At 38.9% G+C, this 24,752-nt stretch overlaps 1 protein-coding gene across 2 annotated transcripts in view; it reads right to left on the reverse strand.

Moving 5' to 3' along the window:
* Positions 1–24,752, reverse strand: part of ANKRD44 (ankyrin repeat domain 44) — a 321,168-nt gene that overhangs the window by 88,813 nt on the left and 207,603 nt on the right. For both annotated transcript variants that reach the window (XM_082841652.1, XM_082841651.1), the window contains exons 10-14: positions 14,843–14,957; positions 5,809–5,891; positions 4,553–4,616; positions 2,257–2,325; positions 763–903 (exon numbers count right to left, since the gene is read on the reverse strand). In XM_082841652.1, coding sequence (XP_082697778.1) covers positions 763–903; positions 2,257–2,325; positions 4,553–4,616; positions 5,809–5,891; positions 14,843–14,957 — 472 coding nt within the window. The remainder of the gene's footprint in view (positions 1–762; positions 904–2,256; positions 2,326–4,552; positions 4,617–5,808; positions 5,892–14,842; positions 14,958–24,752) is intronic.

Below are 24,752 nucleotides of genomic sequence, written 5' to 3' on the forward strand. Positions count from 1 at the left end.
ATTTGAACGCCACTGCTCTACAAGAAAAGGAGTTAGTACTGACCCAGAAGCAACTCCATAGCACAGGGCAGCAAATAACTCAGTAGTTCTCCAAACAGGATCACCGAAAAGTATTCCTATGAAGGAAGGCCTGGTCCTCGAGTCTTTGAGAACAGGCTCATAAACTGTGGGCACCTCTTCCACCTTTTCCCCCTGAACTGGTTCACTTAATTCTGCTTTCCACTCCTAGCCACCTAGAATCCACATATGATCAGGGTACCCAACTTTCTGTACTCCAGCTCCTGAAAGAGTATTCATGCCCAGGTTGGAACAACAGTGCCTATTTTAAAATACTGATGCTGCATTTGAAGACTATCAGGATTATGCATAGATGGATATGTTTGACACATGACATATTTATTAGCAAATGTAAGTTTTACAGCAAATGAAGCGTGTTAAGTGGTGATGATGAAAACCGCAGTATATGACAAAACAAATTATGACAGATTTTGAATGAATTGAAAACCTGGGCTTGACAGCTCCACTTGGCATTCGACCCAAAGAACAGAGAGGAGAAGTAATTGTGCAGTGACACATACTAATCAAACGTAAAGAGAGCAGAATGGGAAACCCGGGGCTAGGGGTGAAGCAATTCTAACTCCTTCGGGTCTGGGTGAGAGGGATTCTTCATTCACACTCTCTGTGAGGCAGTAGGAAGAAAACTTAGCAACCTCCCCCCACCTCCCCCACCCTGAGAGGAAACAGAAGTAAGGCTGTTTTTACTTTCTATCCATGTCTGATGCAGCAGCATAGTGCAAAGCGGTGCGGCCCCAGTCATCGGTTTCATTAACGCTGGCCCCTGTGGTCACTAATGTCTCAATACAGTGGAAATGACAATTTGCAGCTGCATAGTGCAGAGGGGTCCTGAAAAACAAACAGCAGTCTATGACTTCATTCAGTCTGCAAACCAGACGCCCATCACTACACCAGCACAGACAGCAGTATTCCTAGGGGTGTTGGCTCTCAGTGTGGAGGCCAAGAGACATGACTTTCTCTGACTTTATGTTACAACGAAGGCTACAAAGATGGTGGCTTCAGACAAGGCCACCCACCTGTAGATCTCTCCTTTCTCTCCATTCCTAGTGCCTATCCTGGTTCAGGTCTACATTACTGCTCCTTTGGACTCTTGCAATACCACCCCTTTTGGCCTCCTTTGCCCTAATGCAACTTCACGTAACTTTTAGTGGGCATCAATGAAGAACTGGATTTTCTAAGGTCCAATACCTACATATAACAAACCTGTACTAAAACCTTCAGTCCACCCCAGTGAACAATGCCTTGATTTTTTAGTTTGGAATTGAAGACTTTCCCAAGCTAGCCCTGGTCTATCTTTATAAAGTCTCTCTCTCTCTCCCCTAAATGTGTCAAATGCTGTTTCCAAACTGAATGACCTGAGGTTTTCTTGATCATGTCCTCACTTCCTCCACCTTTCCTCGTGCTGTTTTCTTCCCTGTACCAGCTAGTATTATGGCATGATTTAGCTATGCATGCAAAGGACAAATAAGGTAAGAAAAGTTCTATGACCCATCCCAATAGCCAAAGGGGCTATAGGTGGCGTGTGTGTGTTTCATGTTTTATTTATTTATTTATTTAAATTGGGGTATAGTTGCTTTACAATGTTGTGTTAGTTTCTGCTGTACAGCGAAGAGAATCATATATATATCCCTCTTTTTTGGTACCTTCCCATTTAGGTCACCACAGAGCATTGAGTAGAGTTCCCTGTGCTATACAGCAGGTTCTCATTAGTTATGATTCATGTTTTAAATGTGTCTAAAGATTTATCCCAAAATGAAATGTTCAATAAATACAATAAAGTGCTCCAGATCTTGTGACCAAATTCTGGGTTGGAAGGGCTGAAGTGTTCTACTCTGCTACAGACAGAATTTTCTAAACTATATCCATGTGGGAAATGACATATTTTACAGATACAAATATATATGCACATATAAAATATGTAATCCTCCACATGGATACAATTATATATATATATTGGAAGCATCAGAGAAACAACTGGCACTTCTAAACAGAAGCAGGGAGAGGAGATTCTTTCCTTGCGCCTTGTGCCTGCTTTGTTGGTGTAGAAGGGGTTTCCTTCTGAGAATGGAATCTCCCCAGCTAGCTTCGCTGTTTACCATTTCAACCTAACACGATTTCCAGATGGACTGCTCCCCACTCCTTTTATTTAGGCACTTGAAGCAGAGTTCCCTGTTTACATACCTCCCACACTTGTCCTTTTTATGGAAATCTGCTCCGCTGCTCTGCAAGAGTTTTATACATTCCACATTACTAGAAAGACAGGGAAAACATCATCAAGATGGTGGAGGTCAACTGCTGGGCTATCTTCAGAAAGAGCTGTTTTCTGCAGAGCGCACGCCCAGATGAAATGAGAGAACTAGCTTTAAATTCTGCTAACACAAAAATAACCTGAACACATTAGAGTAATGCCATATCGTAAGGATCTAAAGTTCCCACAATTCCTTTTTCAAAGCTAATATATCAATACGTTAGAGATCTTGATGGAACATTTTCAATTCCATGACTAAAGAATTTAATGATTATTACATGACGAAACCTTTCAGTGATGGTTTTCATCATTTACCCTAAAATTCTCTTTCAAAACCATCAAGAGTTTATGAAACAACCCCTTAAACCTAGAATAATTTCATGTCACCTTTAAACAATAAGCCAGAATGGATGAGCGTTACCTTTTATCACAGCAGAATGAATTCACTATGATAACCATTTTCGACCCAGACTCTCCTTAATGGAAAATAAAACAGCAGCATTTTCCTGTCTTGGTAATCTAGGTAAATGAACGTGCAGAACCAAGGCCGAAAATGATGTAATGGAGCGTAGTGATCTTCCAAAGCTTCTTTGTCATTTGCAGAAGCAATAAATCATGTTTAGTAGAGAGAAAAGAACCCATTGAAGTGAATTTTCCTATTGAAGGGCATATAGCTAAATACTAATCCTAATAGGGGTTTCAGACATGAATCCAGAATGGTTTGTTGCCACTTTTCTGTACAGGTCTGATATTTTTTACAATGGGGGCATAAAAAGAGACACTCATCCATCATTGTTCTAAACTTAGGATGCTAAGAAGTGGCCTAGGATTTATGACTTTATTATCGTTTAAATAAGAAAAATGATCTCATTAATGATAAACGTGAGGAGGGCTCTCCCCACCCCACTTCCACCCTTTATAGCCACCTTTCGCAGAGAACTAGCGACTAGTTTAAGTCATAAAATATAAGAACTTTATGAGGTCATTATGTGTTGGTGTAACATGTCAGCTGATGGAAAGCACCTGTCTCTTTGAGCCAAAGGATCAAAGACAGAGACAGATCCAAGTTGCCTGGCTCAGGAAGTTCATACAGTTTGAGGAAATGGGGTGAGGAGAAGGAGGTTCTCTTTAAAAAAATAATAACAAAATTATGAATATAAAACTAGATACAACGGGCTTCCCTGGTGGCACAGTGGTTGAGAGTCCGCCTGCCAATGCAGGGAACACGGGTTCGTGCCCCGGTCCGGGAGGATCCCACATGCCGCAGAGCGGCTTGGCCCGTGAGCCATGGCCGCTGAGCCTGCGCGTCCGGAGCCTGTGCTCCGCAATGGGAGAGGCCACAACAGTGAGAGGCCCGCGTACCGAAAAAAAAAACAGAAAAACAAAAAACTAGATACAAGACTTTGGAAGGGAGCCATGCAAATAAAGGGCCCTAAAGCTTCACAGTCAATCCACCTCTGTTAAATAGGTAATACCTTTGGTCATATACAGTTGACACATGGAGAAGCACTGCTGTTCCTTAAGACTAGGAAACTGATTAAGAACCAACACCTTATCCAAACGAGGACATCCAAAGGAAACCATGTTTGGCCAATGTGTGGTCATATGTCAACAATATATTGATCAGAGCCTTAATCTAACCACTTATATGAAAAAGAATATCTGATGAAAAATTCTCTTTACAACTTAAAAAAAAAGGCAAGGATTAATTCACGTTTTGCCTATCCTTTGGGTTTCTTGACCTTTGTTCACATTTAATCATTATAAGGACTTAAGAATCAGTTTTGAAATAAGGACCAAAATGTCTGTAAATGAACATGAATTAACTCAACCGTGGATTCCCTTGATTATCAACCACCTTCCAGCAATGAAAGAGGAAAAACTTAGGAACAAATCTCAAATTATTTTCTTTTGGTGGAAGAGGTACCAAGTAAGTATATATTCTATAGGCTAAAGACCTACAATTTAAAATAAGAAAAAAAAAAAGAGTGAGAGAAGAGAAAACAAAAGAAAAAATATTTTCTATATGAGATGGGCTAACACTTTTTCTTTGGAAAAACAAACACACGAGTAATCTGGAAATTCAACACAGTGATATTTGGTATTGGTAGAAAGAGTTCTTACCCGTTTTACTAAAGAAGTTGCCTTTGATCCACAGACAACTTAAGTCAGTTAAGATGAATTAGTAATTCGTTCATAAGATAACAACTAAAATTGTTAACTACTCACCCTCCTGCAGCAGCAGCGTGAAGGCACGTTCTTCCAAATTTATCTGGGGTGTCTATTTCAAAGCCTGCAGACAGCACGTGCTCATTACTAAACAAGGATACTATGCTATACTTTTGTCCTAGTTAAACCACAAGAAACATTGCAGAGACAGAAAAATCAGTTAGTAGAAAAACCAGAACGCAAGCCACTGTAGTCAGAAAGAGGTTGTCATGGAAACGATTGGTAACTGCTCAAGCTTGGCAATTTTATAGGAAGAACCGTGAAGTCAAGAAGAATTTATTTTCACATTCAGCCCTGGGTGAACTACAGCCCCATATTTCAATCCCAGGATAGAAATTTATGAAACCAGTTTGAGATAAGTAGGGCAACAGACAGGCAGACAGAACACATGGAGAAAACATGGAAGGCAAAGGAGTAATCGTAGCATGCTAGAAGAGATATTTTCTTAAGTGTATTATTAGCTTTCAGTTGGTTTAAGATTTGGGAAACGTGCTTTCATGCAGGGGTTATTGTTAAACATGCCAAAAGCAGTGAAAGCAGAATCAATCATAAGTAAAGAACTTAAAGGAAAACAAACAAACAAACAAAAAACGCCTCTGGGATATCTGTTGAATGAATTCTTAAGCAATCTTTGCCTTGCAGACCTCTATCACCTTTGAAAGCCAGGAACTTCTAAATACATGGAGGTTGGCAGAAGCAGTGATAAGAAAGATTAGCAAAGCTCCAAACCAGAAAGAATTTCTTGGTTCCAAATAGACCCGCATTAAAAAAATTAAAATGAAACCTAGTTGAAGGGGTATCAACCACAGCAATTTTTCAGAGCTCAGGGAGTGGGATGGTAATTTGACATTTTCTACCATTAAAACGTAGGGGATTCGGCCTTTTCCCTTTGTTGAAAAATATGAAATGTTATGCCACCAATCTTATCCTCAAAGATGTTTTCTCCTCCTATGAGAAACTTCCTGTAAGCTATGGCCATCCCTGCCTGCCTCTCACTCTGGACCACGCGAGCTTTAACTTGATAAACAGACAAGACTCTCATTCTGGGGCAGGAATGCTGACATTCAAACGGCTTCAACACCATGAGTCGCTGGGAGCTGTCACATGCAGTTAGCTGTGGACACAACTCATCCTGCCACGTCGGGTCATGGATGACATGAAGCACAGGCAGCCGCTCATGCTGACCAGACACCTGAAGCCACACGGCTCATTTGCAGGACATGTTAGGCCTGATCTGCGGTAATGGAGTTACTTACCCGATGACAGTAACTTTCTGCAGCAGTCAGAGTGAGCATTGAGGGCAGCTAAATGTAAGGGGAACATGCTATGGACTCCACACCTGAGGAGGAAAAAAACAGAGCAGCTCACGGTAACAGATCTCAAGACACCCGCAGAAGGGGGATGATCTTTCTATAAGTTCTCTGATGAAAATTAAACCCATGAGACCTTGCTTAGGGACTCTTGGCTGAAATAATCAGGCAATCATTTCTATCTTAAAATAATAAAATCCTGGACCTAAACCACAACGAAAAGCCCATAACAATAGAAATAGACATTTTAAAGAAAACATTTCACATGAACAGTGACTCTAAGCATTTAAAATTAATTTCTTTTTCTTTCAGCTTAGCAATTTTGTCCCATTCATTCACTCATTCATTCATCTGTTTAACACTTTATAAGCATCAGATACCATGCTAAGTGGAGAAAACATGAAACTGACAAACCCTTGACTTTGAAAAGCAACCTGTTCTATTCCTTGAGTTGATAAGCAAATATTTATTATTGACCTATTATGTACCAAGCACTTTGCTAAGAGTTAATAATGGCTGTATTACTGGAAATAAAATTTTGGATGAGAATTAAAACTCATTCTTCATATTCTTCCTCATTCTTTATATACATGTATACACAAATATTTAATATGTATAAATATTCACCTTCAGCAAGTGAAACGTCATCTTCCTAATAGCGTTTTATTTTGCATGTTAACCCACACAAGAATAACAGTCACAAAATAGTTAATAGCTATCTTGCATATATTTCATAAATCTAGCATATTTTCCCTAACAGCATTACAGAAAGAATCCACTTCTTAGACTGACCCCTGCAATAACACAGTCCCTGGAACAACGCCCTGAGAGACAGGCAGCTTTCTGATGGCAGTGCTTTGGGCCTTAGAATTAAATCTTCCTCCTCCTGCCCATCCCCTCTCCCCAAACAAGGACCCAAAGTCAAAGTCATGAGCTGAATTGTAGTTCAAATCAAACAGCACCATCAGGAGGTTCCTGTGTACTTAGAAGCGTGTTAGTGATCCCTTCTCATAACATCTCATTTTATTCAAATAATATATTTCAGATTTTGTAAATCCTCCACATAACACAAGGAGTATGAGACTATTTATATTTACACCTGCAGCATGAATCATCTAAGTTTCTTCCCTAGCACAAAGTGGCCCGTTTCCAGATTCTATCCTGAATGAAAAACTACATGTGATTTGAATTTGTTAAGCTTGAGACACATGAATTTTATTTGCTATCTCAAAAGTTATTATGATGTGCGTGAGTATGTGAAAGTATATACATGTTCACAGATAGTTCATGGTATTCAGTGTTCTGCAAAATTCGAGTCTGCTAGCAATTAACCGCCTCTCTCTTTGCATGAAAACTTCTTTTTATTTGTTGGTGTTTTTGTTCAGTCTTCCCTCTGTTCGTTTTCCTTTCCCTATATGGAGATTTCCAACCCAGTGTATATAATAGCTGGCATCCATCAAGAGATGCAATTTGCCCGTCTTCCGGGTAGTGTCACGGGGAGAAGAACTGCTTGTAATTGCCTCTCTTGTCATTTACAAAAAAAAAAAAAAATTCTGAAAAGCAATCGCATCAGTGACAACCTTGATGCTCGTGAAAAGGAAGAGAGAATTGGGGGATGGGAGAGAAGCTTTTTATTCGTGCTGCTATTTATACTGTTCCCTCCCTATGCCAATGAAACACACTAATTTTTTTTGATGTATAACATGTTTTAAAAGCTCTTTACTAAATGGAACTTTAAGCTAATGGGGTTTTACCTAACCATTTTATTTGTTTGGGGGAGTTAAGGCAAAAATCTTTGATTAAATATTTCTGGACATTTGCAAGAAGAAAATGGATAGACTATTTTCTAGGATGGTTGTGAGTTCCTGTAAGAACATGCCTAAAACAAGGAGTGGATTTGTCAAGATTTCTTTGAGTCTTCCTCATTCTTTATATACATGTATACACAAATATTTAATATGTATAAAAATATAAATACTTCTAGTATTTTAAATATTTTAATATTTTCTATATACATACACATACTCACACACATATATAGACACAATATTTATGATATAGTTTATATAGGTACATAAAATATACAACTTTATATTAAATAATACAAGCAAATGAATTAGAGAAAAGAGTACCAAACTCTAATAAAACAATCAAGAAAAACATAAAGTATGAGATATTTTAACAGCCTCAGTATAACATATTTCATAAACTTCATTATTAACACTTCTAACCAACCTTACCATTTAACACCATTGTCTTTAGGTAATTTGTCACACTCTACATTAGCTAATAATTTCATTTTTTTCTGCTGCTACTTATAAACCTGAGAAGGTAAGGGAGGCAGAACTCTAAAAGGCCTAACAAAAATTCTCTTTGATATATATTTTTTATTCCATAGTTAATAAAAAGTCACTACCTCAATGCAGGTTTTGAAACATATTAATTGAGACTCAAGTACTATTGGCATTTGAACTTGAATATGATGCTCTGGTTCAAAGAGAAAAACTAAGTATCAGGCCGAGATGGGAAAGAAAGTAAAAGTAGAATTCAGAATCTCTGAATCACTTCAGAAATGATTCATGCGTTTCAAAATAAAATTTCTCCTTTGTTGTTATAAAATAAGACTGCTTATAAAGAAAGGATCTTAAAACCTTTAGCAGGAAACTTAGGATTTGGCTGTCTCAGTCAAATAAGAAGCATCGCTCTGATTTCATCAGGTCTACATCAAGGAAGATCAAGAAATAAAGATGTCAGATAACACTAAACTTAACAATGCATAAATTACAGGAAAGGGAAGACCAATTCCAGTTAATTTGCTACATTTATTTGAGCAGTCATAAAATTAATGGAACGTGTTTGTATTAGCTATTTCTAATTTAGCTGTTAGCTGGCATCTCCTACCCAGTTATCTCAGAATAAATGAGGTCAGAATAAATTGTAGAGAGCCATCAGAGGTGAGGAACGGGTTTTTGCACCATTAGAATTCAGTTTTTTTAAGTTTTCCCCTTGGCATCGGGGGACATGGCTGTCCCGTTCCATATCCAGGCTTTTCTAGAGCCTTCCCTTAGGCCATATGGTAAAAAACACCGTGGTTAAGGTGATGGGGTCAGAACCTTTGGGTTTCAGTTCTAGCTTTGCCATGTGCTAGCTATTTGATCTTTGGCAAATACATAAGGGTTCCCTCACCTGGAAACTAAAGATAATAACAGTGTCAATCTTATAGAACAATTGTAAGGACTAATTGAGATAATGTGCATAAAGTGCTAAATAAAACATGTGACCCAGGGTTAAGCCTTCACCATACATGTTAGTGGTATTTTTGCCCTTGCAATTATTATTAGCTTAGTTGGATAACCAGCAGTCTGTGAGTTTTGAAGTGGTAATCAGGTTGTACTTCCTTAAAATCAGGTGTGTGACTCCTTAAAACCCAAGAATGAAGTGTGATCAACTAGCATTTCTGTTCTCTCTATATATTTCAAAATGCTTTACAATACTTATCTCTCAACTCTCCCAGGGAAGGTGGGATTGGTTTAGTTTTGCCCACCAAAGTGGGCGAGACAAAAAATTTGATGATTTTCTATCATCAAATGATTTTATGATTCTTACTCAACTGATCACACCAAACCCTAAAACAAACTTCTTATTAATTTTATCTATGCCATTCCAAGTATTTATCACACACCCTTAAGTTACAGGCACTTGGGATAACTGACAACAATGAGGCCTGGTCCTTGCTGTTTACGACCTACAGACATTTTCAGTGGTTCCTTCTGTATCAAGTCCAAACACTCTAATGTGGCTTACAAGGCCCTTTCTGGATCTGACTGTTGCTTAATCTCTGTGACCTTCTGTCCATTCCTCCTGGAAGAGCCAGGCTCTGCCCAGCCCTAGGTTTATCACATGCAGGGCCCCCCTGAAACTCTTCCCATTCTCTCCTGCTTCTCCCAGTGTTTCTCAAACTAGTCAGTGCATCTCTGAGGGTTGCTGGAAATATCTTAGGGCTTTTATGAGGTCTCTGTGGCAATTTTTTTTTTTTTTTTTTGCAGTATGCAGGCCTCTCACTGTTGTGGCCTCTCCCGTTGCAGAGCACAGGCTCCGGACGCGCAGGCTCAGCGGCCGTGGCTCACGGGCCCAGCCGCTCCGCAGCATGTGGGATCTTCCCGGACCGGGGCACGAACCCGTGTCCCCTGCATCGGCAGGCGGACTCTCAACCACTGCGCCACCAGGGAAGCCCTACTGTGGCAATTTTTAAATTGTCTTTTCCTTTTGATGGTAATCTAAAACAGCTGGCATCAAAACATATTTCAGCTCATCTGAAGGACCACCATATCATCACACACCTCTGTCAAATTTCAGCGCCCACATTTGTACTTAGGATCACAGCTGTGCTGGTAGTCCGACTTTAATTGCCAGGGGCTAATGAGAAAAGAATGTGGACTTAATAGAAAATGAAATGTCTGAGTCTAGGGAGGGCCAATGATAATGTAGCACACTGAGCCTCCTGGATGCGCGGAATTTGGCAGTAGTCTGAGTAAAGATCCCTGCGCCATGTGACGGGTCCACTGCCCACCACTTTAAGTCACTGCAAAACCTCCACTCCCGTGGTGTGTACTGGATCCTAAAGACTCAGCACCTTAGCCACCAGGACCATAATCCCATGCAAAATGTGAAATATCACACCATCCACTACAAAGAAGGGCAGCAAGCCTCCTGCCCAGGATCCAGACAGCCGAGGATGGAGTCCCATTTCTGCCCACTAGTTCTATGACCTCAGGTAGGTAACTGAACCTCTCTGTGCCTCCTTTGCTTCACCTGTAAGATGGGCATAATCATAGCACTTACCCCATGGGGTTGTTGTGACAGTTAAATGTAACCTCTCAGAGTGGGGCGTAGCATAGGTAAGCACTCATGAGTGTTTGTTACCATTGTTGTCCCGTGCAGTTAATGTGAACATTGGTGGTTTCTGTTTGCATGTATTTTGTAATTTTTTTTGATTTATTGCTATATTAGAGTCAAAAGCCTGAGGAGTTTCTATCTAGTCTTATATTTATACATATTCAAACATTATAATAAAAATAATCTAAGTTGATGCTTGGGATCTGAAAGACTTTCAATGACATAACTAATCACTCCTTGTCCTACAGGTTACCATCCCTCTTCCTGGAAGCTTTGCTGGCCCTGCTGTCTCCCAGATATGTTTTCCTGGATCCCAGTGGCACCTGGCGACTGTTCTGGCATCACACTTAGCATGTGTGATTGTCATAGCCTGTTTACTTCTTTCCCCCACCTCCGTAGGCTATCAATTCCTTGGCAGGGAGCTCTGTGACCCCAGAACCTGACACAGTGGGTGACACTTAACAAGCTATCAACAGATATCTAGCGAATATAAGAATGTCAGAACCAGTTACCTGTAAAACTACATTACTGTTAATTCTGCTGCAATTGAGGCAGAAAAAGCAGTGAGAGCATAACTGGTAAGATGGAAGACAAATTAAAATCCTAGAGACAAGCACCCCAAACCTAACAAAGTTAAAGAAGAAAAAACCCAATGGCTCCGATACCACGTGAAGTTGCGTAAGCACTGAGTCACGCCGCAGAAACTTCTCTGGCTTAAAGTTCAGAGAAGCAAAAAGAATAACAAAGAACATTCAATCAAGGCCTGAGAATTAGATGCAAATAAGTTCATCAGAAAGTAATGACCATAAAACTTGTCATAAAGAGATCTTTAAAAATACATTGGCCATATTGTTTATGAATGAAAATGGGTTATTTTCATAAATGCTCTCTGTTCACTTATTTACAGAAGGAAAGGCCTGCTTTTCTCCTCTTTAAGGAGCTCCCCTACATAAATCTACAAGGAGCCCAGAAAACAGTGACTTTCTGGGGAGTCTAGCAAATTTAATCTTCTCCAACTCTCCTCCCCCTCACTTGGATATTTTTTCCTTAGATGACTTCCCTCTCCACACACTATACACACTCAGACACACACACACACACACACACAATTGCCGCTTTAATGAACCACTGTTACTGAAGGGAGCATGCCTTAACCCCAGATAACGCTGTGACAGAAGAAAGCATATGTATGTGGCTCTTTGAGTCTGGGACAATGTTTCCCTTGTCATCGTCCCCAGGACACAGCATCGTCAATGGAAGGAAAGGCTACTTGAACAACAATGTCATTCCTAAGGCATTTTTGCCACAAAGTTTGTATTCACATAAATTGAAGGGAAAATAATTACGAGGAAACAGACTTCGTGTTTATTGAGTTAAATGTGTTTTTTCAGACATTTTATGTAAGTATTGGGCCCAGTTGATCTCTATCCCTCAAACGAGTTCAAATCTGAAAGAAAATCAGAAATTCGTGGTTCTTCGGCTAAAACTCCCCAAATAACCCAGAGTTGAAAGAAAAACATCACTGAAAATATTAACATACCATAGGTGAAGCTGGTTTGTGCCTAATATTTTATTTCTGCTTAACTGACACTGAGCGTTTAAAATCTCTGGCTTTGGGTAGCCATGGCCTGCTTGGGAACTCTAGAATCTGGTGAAAGCCTCCTGAATCCTAGTACACGGCACTTTGCAGGAAACTGAGCTGCTTCTTTTTTTTCAAGGTTTTTTGTTTTCTTTTTTTTTCTTTTTTAATGTGGACCGTTTTTAAAGTCTTTACTGAATTTGTTACAATACTGCTTCTGTTTTATGTTTTGGGTTTGTGGCCACGAGCCATGTGGGATCTTAGCTCCCCGACCAGGGATCGAACCCGCGCCCCCCACATTGGAAGGCAAAGTCTTAACCACTGGACCACCAGGGAGGTCCCGAACTGCTTCTTTAGATTTGCAACCTCCCAGTCAAAAAGGTCCATTGGCTTGAAGCAGATTCCTCTCTCTTCTGAGACAACCCACTGTTCTTGCTATTTGTCAGTATGCCCCCTCCCCTCTGTCCACCCTCAGTCTTGTCCTTAGCCCGAGCCCTCATCTTTTCTTCTCTGGACATTTGCAAGAGGCTGCAAAGTGTTTCTAGCCTGGACCACCTCCAATCTGTCTGGACTGCTATGAGAGCGATCTTTCTTACACACAAATGGGAGCATTAGACACAACCTACCCTACACCCACTTATAATTCTTTAACAGCTTCCGAATGCCTCAGAATGCAATCTAACTCCTTAGCAAGACATTCGAGGTCCTCTGAAATGTGGTTCTTCCTACCTTTCCACCTCATTTCTTTCCACTTCCCCTAACATGTTAGATAACCTGGCCTTGGGAATCTGCTTTCAACATATTCACATGTTTGTGCCTTTGTAAATACTGTTCCCTCTTCCTGGAATGTCCTTCTTTGCTTCCCCTTCTATCTTTTTTATCTCACACAATTCTGTCCGCCTGGCAAACTCCTATCCATCCTTCTTCTTGATGAAATGTCACCTCTTCTGCAGAACCTAGAGATAGTCAGTGTTGCCCTATCCAAACCTCCATCATGACACATCTCATGATGCTGCAGTCACATTTGCCCTTGATCGTATCTCTACCACTGGACTGGGAGCCCCGAGGGCCAGTGGAACCCACCACACCCTCCCTGGACCATTTAAACTTTGGCTCATTCTCCACCAAGATTTTCAATTCTGTTGCACAACCCTTGACAAAATAAATTAGAATTCCTAATGTAATACTGCCCTCATATTTTGCCTTTGCTAAAGATTCAGTTATTACTACCCCCAGTCTCTATAATAAGGCCAAACTATTTAAGCATTTAAGGCCCTCTTTAATTTGGTTCTCCTGCCTATTATGAAGTAATAAAACCATAGTTAGCATTTATTGATAGCTTGCTATGTGCCAGGCACTGTTCAAAGAGCTTTCAACGTGGATTATCTTATTGAATAACCTTAGCAGATGTATTTACGTAACTCATACTCACACGGATCTTAACATATACCAGAGAGTTTTAATGGTGATTAAGTCCTTTCATCTTCAATAACAAACCTATGGTAGGTACTATTATTACTCCCATTTTTCAAAAGAGTAAATCAAAGCACAGACAGGTTGAGCAACAGGCTCAAGGTCACACAGCTCACAAGTGAGGCAGCTTGGACTGGAGCCCAGCTAGTGCCCAAGAAAGCCTGGGTCCCCCGCACTGATATAACAGGCCTGCCAGGCCAAGCTCCTCCCGGAGCTGGGTCTGTTCCTGCTTGCCTCCCTGCTTGGGATGTCTGCCACTCTCTGCTCTACTCACATAATTCTTATCCTTCAAAGCCTACCTAAAATTCACCTTTCCCTTGAAAACTGTGGCCACCTTTGAGCTCTATCCTTCCTGTCTACATCAAACATTTTGCCATTAAAATCCTGTTTCATCTTGAACTTTATTAAATACTATCTTGCATGGTTCTTTGTCTTAAGTGGGCCTTGGGCCTCCAACAAAATTATGAGCTCCTGGAAGGTACCAACCAGTTAACTTACTTCTGAAATTTCCCACAGCACCTAACATTGCAACAGACTCATATAGATGCGTTATATATTCTTGTTGAATTAAAGTACAAAATGAAGCCAGGTCCCCCCTTCCCAGTGTGGCAGATTTACTCAATTGCACCGTATAAGCATATCATTAATATGGGTCATTAATACATGCAAAACAGCACCCTGAATAAATTCTGAGTTTGCCCAATTATGCTTTATTTTTCCTGCTTAACTAACACTGCACATTGGAAAAAACAGAAGAATATTAGAAAGCAGAGTTAGGAACAAAGTCCAAGTTTCCTTAATTAAAACCACTGAAATAGGCCTCTTTCTGATACAGCTGAAAAATAAAACTGGTTCTTCCTGGCAACTGTCATTAAAAGTCACTTAATTTAGTTCAAATTTAATCTGTGTTTAGCACAATGGTGAAGATCTACTTAACCTGGATAAATGGGAACTATCTACGGCATGGCAGAATCCCTTTGGCAGTATTCCCACATGTGGAAATTATTCCACCATATTTTTGCAGTAACCTACTTGGCTGTGTCAGCTCCACTGGTTATTAAGGTGTTAATCAAAAGTTCATGACCGTATCTTGCAGCCACATGGAGAGGAGTGTTGCCATCCTTATCCACACAGTCAATTTCACCTCCTGAAAAAGACGTTTTAATACAGAATTACATAAGGATTCAGGTTGACGCAGATACTACATTTTATGCTAGTCACTCACGTTACCAAGTGTTGGTTTCGTTTCTACTCTGTGCATCTCTGCTCTCAAGGACAAGAATGCTTTTTAAGGGGACAAGTTACCATCTGAGGTAGTAGTATTATTAAATATGCATGGAGGGAAGTCTATTAGAAATGCTTTTAGCTAGAAACAATAAACACTAGAAAGGGTGTGGTGAAAAGGGAACCCTCTCCTACACTGTTGGAGGGAATGTAAATTGATACAACCACTCTGGAAAATAGTACGGAGGTTCCTTAAAAAACTAAAAATAGAACTACCATATGACCCAGCGATCCCACTACTGGGAATATACCCTGAGAAAATCATAATTCAAAAAGAGACATGCACCACAATGTTCATTGCAGCACTGTTTACAATAGCCAGGACATGGAACTAACCTAAATGTCCATCGACAGATGAATGGATAAAGAAGATGTGGCACGTATAGACAATGGAATATTACTCAGCCATAAAAAGAAACAAATTGAATTATTTGTAGTGAGGTGGATGGACCTAGAGTCTGTCATACAGAGTGAAGTAAGTCAGAAAGAGAAAAACAAATACCGTATGCTAACACATATACATGGAATCTAAAAAAAAAATGGTACTGATGAACCTAGTTGCAGGGCAGGAATAAAGAGGTAGACATAGAGAATGGACTTGATGACATGGGGTGGGAGGGCTAAGTGAGAGTAGCATCGACATATATACACTACCGAATGTAAAATAGTTGGCTGGTGGGAAGCAGCTGCATAGCACAGGGAGATCAGCTTCGTGCTTTGTGACCACCTAGAGGAGTGGGATAGGGAGGGTGGGAGGGAGGCTCAAGAGGGAAGGGATATGGGGACATGCGTATGCATATGGCTGATTTGCTTTGCTGTGCAACAGAAACTAACATGGTACTGTGAAGCTATTATACTCCAATAAAGATCTATTAAAAAAAAAAGATGCATGCAACAACAACAACAAAAAGAAATGCTTTTAAAAGACCTTTCCACAAAAAAAAATTAAAAAACAAAACAACGAAAAAAACCTTTTCACATTGTCTTATTTAAGGTTCTAAAATCTTACAACTAGATTCCCTCTGAATAAATAATGTAATCAAATTCCACAAAATGTAACTCTGAAGACACATTCAATTTTAGTTTTACTTGCTTAATTAAAGACCTATGTAAATAAACCTTATGCTAAAACGTAAGAACCAGAAGGAATAGAGTGTTCAGGAAAAGATTTTATGTAGTTTATCTAAATGCTGATGAGTAAAAGCATCAACCATAAACTGAAAAATCTGTATTTATTAAAACTATAACATTAACCATCACTTTAGTAACACAGTAAACATCTTATTTTATTTTGCCTTCTTTTTCCCAATTTTTATTTTACTACATTTCTTTCTTTCCCTCAACTTTTCATATATATATGAAAAGTTATATATAATATATAATATGAAAGATAAGTAGTCTATTCATTCATTTGAAGAACCATTTAGAAATAAGTCAGACATCATGACATTTCACCCCTAAGAACAAAGACAGTCTCCCGCATAACCATAATTTCATCATCATATCCAAGAAATATAACACTGATACCATAATTTTACATAATGTAAGTGCATATTCCAATTTCTCCAATTATTCCCCCAAATGTGCTTTATAACTGTTTTTTTTAAAATCCAGGATCCAATCAAAGATTCTGATAGCATTTGGTTGTCATGTCTCTTTAGTTTCCTTTCATCTAAAACAATCCTCCTGCCTTTTATGTATTTATATATTTATCTCCCATGTCATTGATACTTTTGGAGACCATGCCAGGAGTCATGTAGGATATACTGCATTCTGGAATTGTCTGATTATTTCCTCATTACTAGATTCAGGCTAAACATTTTGGCAAGAATACCCCAGAGTTGAATTGCACTTCCCATCACATCTCCACAGCACACACATAAGGTCAAGTTTTTCCATTACTGGGTGATGCAACTTTTGATTACTTGCAATAGGTACAGAGTGTCAGTTTGGGAACATGAAAAAAAGTAAGTTCTGGAGATGGGTAGTGGTGATGGCTGCACAACAACGTGAACGTACTTACTAGCGCCACTTAAACATAGTTTAAATGGTAAATTTTTTGTACCACAATAAAAAAAAAAGGCTTGATTATCAGTAAGAAAATATCAGTAAGCTGATATCTCAAAACTAAAATACATAATTTTAAGCTACTAATACTATAATGTTTAGTTTGTATATCTGAACTATACATACACATTTATGTCTTCCAGAATAAGAAATACAAGAGATGCCGGCCAGCACTCTCCACTGTACAAATGTCTTTTCCCCTTTTGTAATTAACAAGGAATTTGTGGGTGATACTTCCAGACTGTGCAAATACTCTATTTCCCAACAAAGTTTCCTATAATGATTTTAGCATATACAGCGAGTACTTCGTTCAAAAGTTATCTGAATTCTTTATTCTGTGTGCTTATATTATCAATTTGATACACAGGTTCATTGGATTTTGTTTTCAAAATGTTTACCAGCTTTGCTTTAATTTTATTAATATGTAACACACGTGTCAAAAGTCAAAAATTCTACACTTTTAAAAAGTCCCACTCTCATTTCTATCCCTTTCACTTCACTCTCAACCACTTCCTATAGTAATTAATCACTTTCTTTAGTTTTGGTTTATGCTTTCTGTGTTTCTCTTTGCAAAAACAAGCACAATAGAATCTTTTATACCATGCTTTTTTTTGTTGTTTTTCACTTAACAACATACCCTCGAATTCACTCCTAGAGATCCCTTCTTGGAACTCTTCCTCATTTTAGTACAGCTTAATTATTTTTCATTGCTTGGATGTATTAGTTAAGTACACCAGTCGGGTATGGTTGAGCATTTAGGTGGTAAAAATCATTTCGCTAATATCAGGAATGTTGTAGTGAATAACCTCATTCTGCAAGTGTTTTGTATTTGTTGGGTCTATCTTCAGAATAAATTCCTAGAAAGGGGATTTCTAGGTTACAGAAATGAGTATGTGGTTTTGTTAGATTTTGCCACGTTTCCCTCTTTAGGCGCTGTGCAATTTTGCACTCACACAAGCAATGTATGAGAGTGCCTTTTCTCCTCCCCAGCCTTGTCAAGCTTTTGAATATATACCACGTAATGAGTGAGAACTGGTATCTCACTGTAGTCTTTTCATTTCTCTTGTTAAGGAAGTTGAGAATCTTTTAATATATTAAAGGGCCATTTGTTTACCTTTTCCTATGAACCATTTTTTCATGACTTCTGCCCATTTTTCTAAGAGAGTGTGTGTGTGTGTGTGTGTGTGTGTGTGTGTGTGTATGTGTGTGTGTGTGTGTGTGTGTGTGAGAGAGAGAGAGAGAGAGAGAGAGAGAGAGATCTTTTATTCCTTAATTTTTAAAGGTTCTTAAAATATTTGGGAGATTGACCATTTATCAGTAATACATGTTGCAAATATTTTTGGCCTAGATTTTCATTTGTCTTTGGTGTTCTACCCTGAAAAAAATTCTTTTTCGTAATTTATGTCTTTTATTGTATTTATATTTTGCATTGTAGTTAAAAAGGCTTTCCCCACATCCTAGCAATAAGGAAACTGACATATGTGAAAATATTTGCTACATGCATTAGTGATAATTGGGTAAGCTTCCAAGTAGTTTAAGAGTCCTTGAAAATCATGAAATAAGGAGAAATCAAGGAGAGGGAGGAATGGGGAGTGACTGCTAACTGGGATAAAGATTTTGAAGGGGTGTGATGAAAATGTTCTGGAATTACATAATGGTGATGGTTGTAAAGCCTTGTGAAAATACTGAAATCCACTGAACTGTACACTTTACAATGGTGACTTTTATAGTATATGAATTACATCCCAGTCAAAAAGGAAGGGCCTGAAGAAAGTAGGAAAAGGGGAGGGAGTAAAGGACAGGGAAGTACACCAAGGAGAAAAATCACATAGTGTGTACTCTTGCTTATGTAAGCCCACACGCACTTATGCTTTTAATAAAAGAAAGCACCTAGGATATTGGGGCACTGAATATAAATTATTCTAAGGTTTTATTTCCTGACTATCCTGTTCATAAACAAATCTCTGCATCATTATGGAAAGCAGTTAAGTTATTGAATTGTCAGCTCATGCTCTTAGATATCAGGTACTTTAGAATAGGTCAAATCTTAAGCTTTACTCCCATCATCAATTATATTGGACTAGAGTAAGCTGATATTTTAAAACTAAAATACATAATTTTAAGATACTAATACTATAATGTTTAGTTTATATATCTAAACTACACATACACATTTATATATTCCAGAATAAGAAACACAAAATCCTGAGAAATGCAAATATTATATAAATGGCTTAGATCAATCTAAAAAGATATTAAGCATTTACTTTAAATAATATTTATTACTGAGAAAGTAATTTTCTCACTGTAGAAAATTTAGAAGATGCAGTAAAATACAAAGAAGAAAACAGAAGTCATCTATAAATTCACTGATTATCCGAGATAATCAGTATTAATACTCTGGATATATTCTTCCAGTTGTTTGTAAGTGTGTGTGCACTTGTGTGTGAAGACATTTCCCATGGTTGAGATCACAGGGTAGAAAGAGTTTTGTATCCCCATCTCCCCCTTAATATTATATCACAAACACTTCCCACGTCATTAATTAGTTTCATTAACACAACTGTAAATGACTACATGATATCAGTATTTAGAGAATTCACTCAACAAGTCCCCAATTACTAGGCATTTAGGCTATGCCCAAATTTTGCCATTAGGAAAAACACAGGAACGAACATAATTATACATAATCTTTATCCACCATTTCAGACGATCTCCTTCAGCAATATTTTTACAAGTAGAACTACTAGATCACAAGTATGAATGTTTTTAAGGCTCTTGATGGACACTGGCAAATTGCTTTTGAGAAAGGCTGTGCCCATTTGCACACCCATCAGAGGTATACTCGAGTACCAAAAGGAAGCCATTGAGAGTCTTTTCAGATCTGAGGAAAAAGCATTAACTTCCAGGCCAAGACACTATTTCTTATAATATGACCATTATAAAATCTTCACGATAATATCTGTATGGTCCTTCATTCTAATGAATCCTAACTATGACCACCAACTCCCTAAGACTTATTTCCAACAAACAATATATTTTCTAGCCAGGTGTACTGGCACAACAGAGTTAATGAACGAGAATCTCTCCTAAAAAGTGAAATAATTACAAATATGTGTGAGCTTTGTAGAAGGGGAAGATGTTAAGGAAAAAAAACAAACTCCAATTAGTACATAGGTTTACACAGGATTTAAGATGCTTCACTCTGCAGCCAAGACTTTGGCAGGTAGAGTTTAGCTGCTGCCAATAAATTTGCACATTTGGAGTTTGCAACTTAATAGCTGTTTACAAAAAGGTAATCCCTTTTTAACTTTGTGACAGAGAAATATAAATGGCCACTTGAATACAAATGCTGATCTTTCCTCCTATCTTTGTGTCTGTGGCACAGTAGTGATTTTTAAAATCAGTTGTTCAAATAAATGGACTACAATCATTTCTGTAAAAGTAATAATTATGTATCTTTATATATACATTCTTAAATACACAGAAAAATCTGGAAGTTTCACCAAACTGTCAATAGAAATTCTTGGGATGGGGTTACGGAGACACATTGATGGAGGTCATGGGGGAATCTCTTTAATAATTTTATTCTACAGTGAGCATGTACTAATTTTATAATCAAGAAAAATTAAAATAAAATTAGTTATTAAAAACTTCTAGGGACTCAAGAACTAGTTCACAGTAATCTAAATTTAGAAGTATCCAATTTAGATCATTTTTATGCCTTGGGGAAAGGCAGCCACCTGGTCTCCATGGATACCTCAGAGCAATCCAGGGTACGTGTATCCATGCGAGAGCTGCCCACAGTGGTCAGCCTGAAAGGTCCACCCACGGAGCCGATGCGGGGAACTGTGGGAGACAGATCCCCAGACTTCAAAGAAGTCTTTCAAACACTACATTGCTCATGTCCTTCCCAGCCAAGAGTAGGGGCTCCGTGTTTACCAGCCTCAAATATGCCAAAAATTGGATAGGAAAAGAGAAGAGTGAAAAATACTGGAAACGATGGAATAGAGGGTCTGAGCTGATAAAGTCTCCTGTTGTTACTGTCATTTCATAAGTCAATTTAAAACTGTAAAAATATGGGTAATTATCTTGGTCATTTAAGATATACTTCTAGAAAACATCATAACTTAGGAGAAAAATAAAAGAGAATATTTGTTATTTAGAAATATGTTTTATATTAAAGTAGGACCTCTACATGAATGAATTTCTATCTTATAGTCACTCCTGAAGCCTTTCCATTTTCATTTGCTTGGAATGCAAATTACATATCTTTTGAAAAAATTTTATTGGAGTATAGTTGATTTACTATATTGTGTTAGTTTCAGGTGTCCAGCAAAATGAATCAGTTCTACATATACATATACCTACTCTTTAGATTCTTTTCTCATATAAGCCATTACAGAGTAATGTAATACAGCAACCTGTGCTATACAGCAGGTCCTTATTAGTTATCTTTTTTTTTAGCAAATTAAATATCTTTACTATTCATTTGAAGGTTGCAAGTTAAATGTTGTTATCGATCATTGATTATTAGTGAGGAAAATAAATATCATGAGTTTAGACATATGCAGAGCACGTCAGAAGGGATGATTTATGTAGCATTATCTAGGCATTCATCTGAAATTAGTTTTTCATTGCACAAACAAGAATAGTTATCTTATTAAGTTGCCTCAGAAAGTCTGTGAGCCCAGAGGTCAAAAACCTCACAATGAATCATCCTATCACTTCACTCTTCCTTCTCAAACTTTTATTTTTAAAGCTTCTGTGAAAATAAAAACATCATTTTGAACTTTTGTAACCTGCTGGACAGCATCTGAGGCAGCTGCCTGTGCAAAAGGCCAGATTAAATGCCTTCTGATATCAGATTGTGTTTTCGTTTACTTCTTTCCCTCTCTGGCTCTTACAACACAGCTTCAGACAACAAACCACGTGATTGAACCGCAACGGTAGTCTTTGCTTATTAACTTAAAAAAGAAAAGAGTCTTTTGGGTTTTTGTCTTAAACGATCACCTTACCAAAGCTGAATGCTTCTGAAAAAAAAAGTTATTATGAAGAATTAATAACCCTGACTAGAGATCAGTCAGAGAAGCAGAGAAATACTGCACAAAGTCCAAACATCAGAGCCATTTAACAAAACAGATAAATAAACATCAAGAATGTTCCTGAGCAGGTCTTAAGAGCCAAGTGATGTCCCCATGGGGGACGGGCATTCCAGGTCCTGTCGTGTGGTTACCCACTCTGGAGGACAGACACCAGGCCCTGGGGGTGTGAGCCTCTGGGCTTTTCCCAGAAAGAAACCAACAAACAGGAGGAAAGAAAAGAGCTTCCTATTCTTGTCCCTGGGCATTTCCCCGCCCCCGCCCCCCCCCCCCCCCCTTCGCGGGCCTCTCACTGTTGTGGCCTCTCCCGTTGCGGAGCACAGGCTCCGGACGTGCAGGCTCAGCGGCCATGGCTCACGGGCCCAGCCGCTCCGCGGCATGTGGGATCCTCCCGGACCGGGGCACGAACCCGTGTCCCCCGCATCGGCAGGCGGACTCTCAACCACTGCACCACCAGGGAAGCCCCAGGGTATTTTTTTTTAAAAGTCAAATGGAAGAACTCCCAGTTCTCACATCTGCAATGAATGCAAAGAACTGTCGGCTGAGAGAAGAGAATGCCAAATCATCCTTTTACAGGGATAAATAACTCTGCCAAATGCAAGCAACTCTTAGGGTAAATAGAATTCAAGTTAAAAACCATTTTAACCTGTCATTGTTCATACAGAGAAGAGTGGTTGAGAGTTCAGTCTCCAGCGTTAGACTTCCTGGGTTCTAATCTCTGTTCCTCAACATACATGCCATGTATCCCAGCAGAAGTGACAACCTCTCTGCCTCAGTTTCCCTATCTTGGAAATGGAGATAATAATAGCACCTCTTTCTCATGCGGTGGTTGGAAGGATTTATGTGGCGTGCTTAGCCAAGTGCCTGGCACAATGTGAAGAACACTCAACCAATGTTAGCTTTATCGTTATACATAAGTTATGTATTATAGCCAGTATATCCTCAGCATTATAGGACCCAGGATCCCACTCAACCCACGAGCAAGATGCCAGGCCAGCCAAGAATGAGATAGGCTCTGAGACCAGCTCCTTGATCACAGAGGACAAGACATCAGGTCTCTTTCAGGGGTCGTCCCAACTCAAAAGTCTAGCAAGAATATCCAGAGAGGGCATGGAAGTCTTCAAGTCCACAGGGATGGTTTTTAGAGAGGTCAAAGCAGCCAGCAGCACCCCCAAGACTGTTGTAAGCACACTAGCATGACACGGGTCTGGCCCGCGGGGATGGACCTGTAGGAAGGCAGTGCTTACAAGGTGAAAAACTGCTCTTTCTCTGATCTGGTCACTAGTGCTTGAAATTATTCTAACAGGGAACAATGCTTTTTAATGCCACAGAGCTAAGCCCTGGTGATGATGTTCACATTAAATTTTTAAAAATGGATACCAAATAACTCCCTAGTTTTGTTTAGTTTTAAGGCAGTGGACACTGTTTCTGAAAAACAGTTGAGAAATACAGTGGGATGAGGAAAGCGTGCAGAGGAGAGATGCTAGGGTCCCTCCCCACCTCCCCTTTACTTCAAGCAAAACAAAACAATTAAAGTGGCCTTTCAATAAAGTCAATGACAAAGGCATATCACATATTTCAAACTAGAATTAATGGGTGTTGTGCAGTTCATTTTCATTTACCTGCATTTGCTCACTGGAAATTTGTTGCGATTTCTTTTCTTCTACAGTTTCACTGAAGTGCTTATAAATTTCCTGTGCTTTGCTGCGGGTAGTTTGCTTCCTCAGCATAATTTCCCTGGCCGGTCTTCCATCCAAATGTCAAATGACTTTTTAGTTTTACGACTTCAGTGCCTAAGACATAACTTAGTACCACTGACAATTCAAGTGTATGTCATCCAGTATTCTTACAGATGAGAAAAAGATAGGTCTAAAAAAACTGACTAATGCCAGAATTTTGAGAACTACAAATGTGGGTCAACTAAAGATAGTTTAGGAACTGCTGGCTTCACCTGGAATGTCAGCATAAAATCTGAACTAAACCTGTTTTTTTAAAATTGTCTTTAAGATTTGCTAAAAGAATAGAAGTTGCGTTGTCAGAGTCAATCCACTCACAGATTCTGGCCATGACCCTCTAATAGTAACGTGAACCATGCTGTGAAGTGACACTCCCTAGTACTTTGGTTGCAGAGACAACCCAATGGTTCAAACACACCTTTATTGTAAGCCTGGGAAATTACTAGATTATGTGATTTTCCAAGGTCTCTATCAAGCCTGTGATTTTATGATCCTTTATATCATGTACGTACCCGTTTTTCCTCTGAGTCACTCATTTTTCTTACCTTTTGCCCAAGTAGCTTAACGAGTTTTAACTTATGGAACTATGGCGAATTCAAAAATTTTTAAATAATTCAGATTTGTTGCTAGAAAATGTCTGATACTTATTTTTATTAGTTTCAGAGTGAAAAATGCAGGATCTTGAGCCTATATAAGTAGATCATTTCCAGTTTCAAAACTCACATGTTCTTTGACTGACTGGGAATTGACTGT

The sequence above is a fragment of the Leucopleurus acutus genome (genome assembly GCF_964270905.1).
Source record: "Leucopleurus acutus genome assembly, chromosome: 6".
In the NCBI taxonomy this organism is placed as follows: domain Eukaryota; kingdom Metazoa; phylum Chordata; class Mammalia; order Artiodactyla; family Delphinidae; genus Leucopleurus; species Leucopleurus acutus.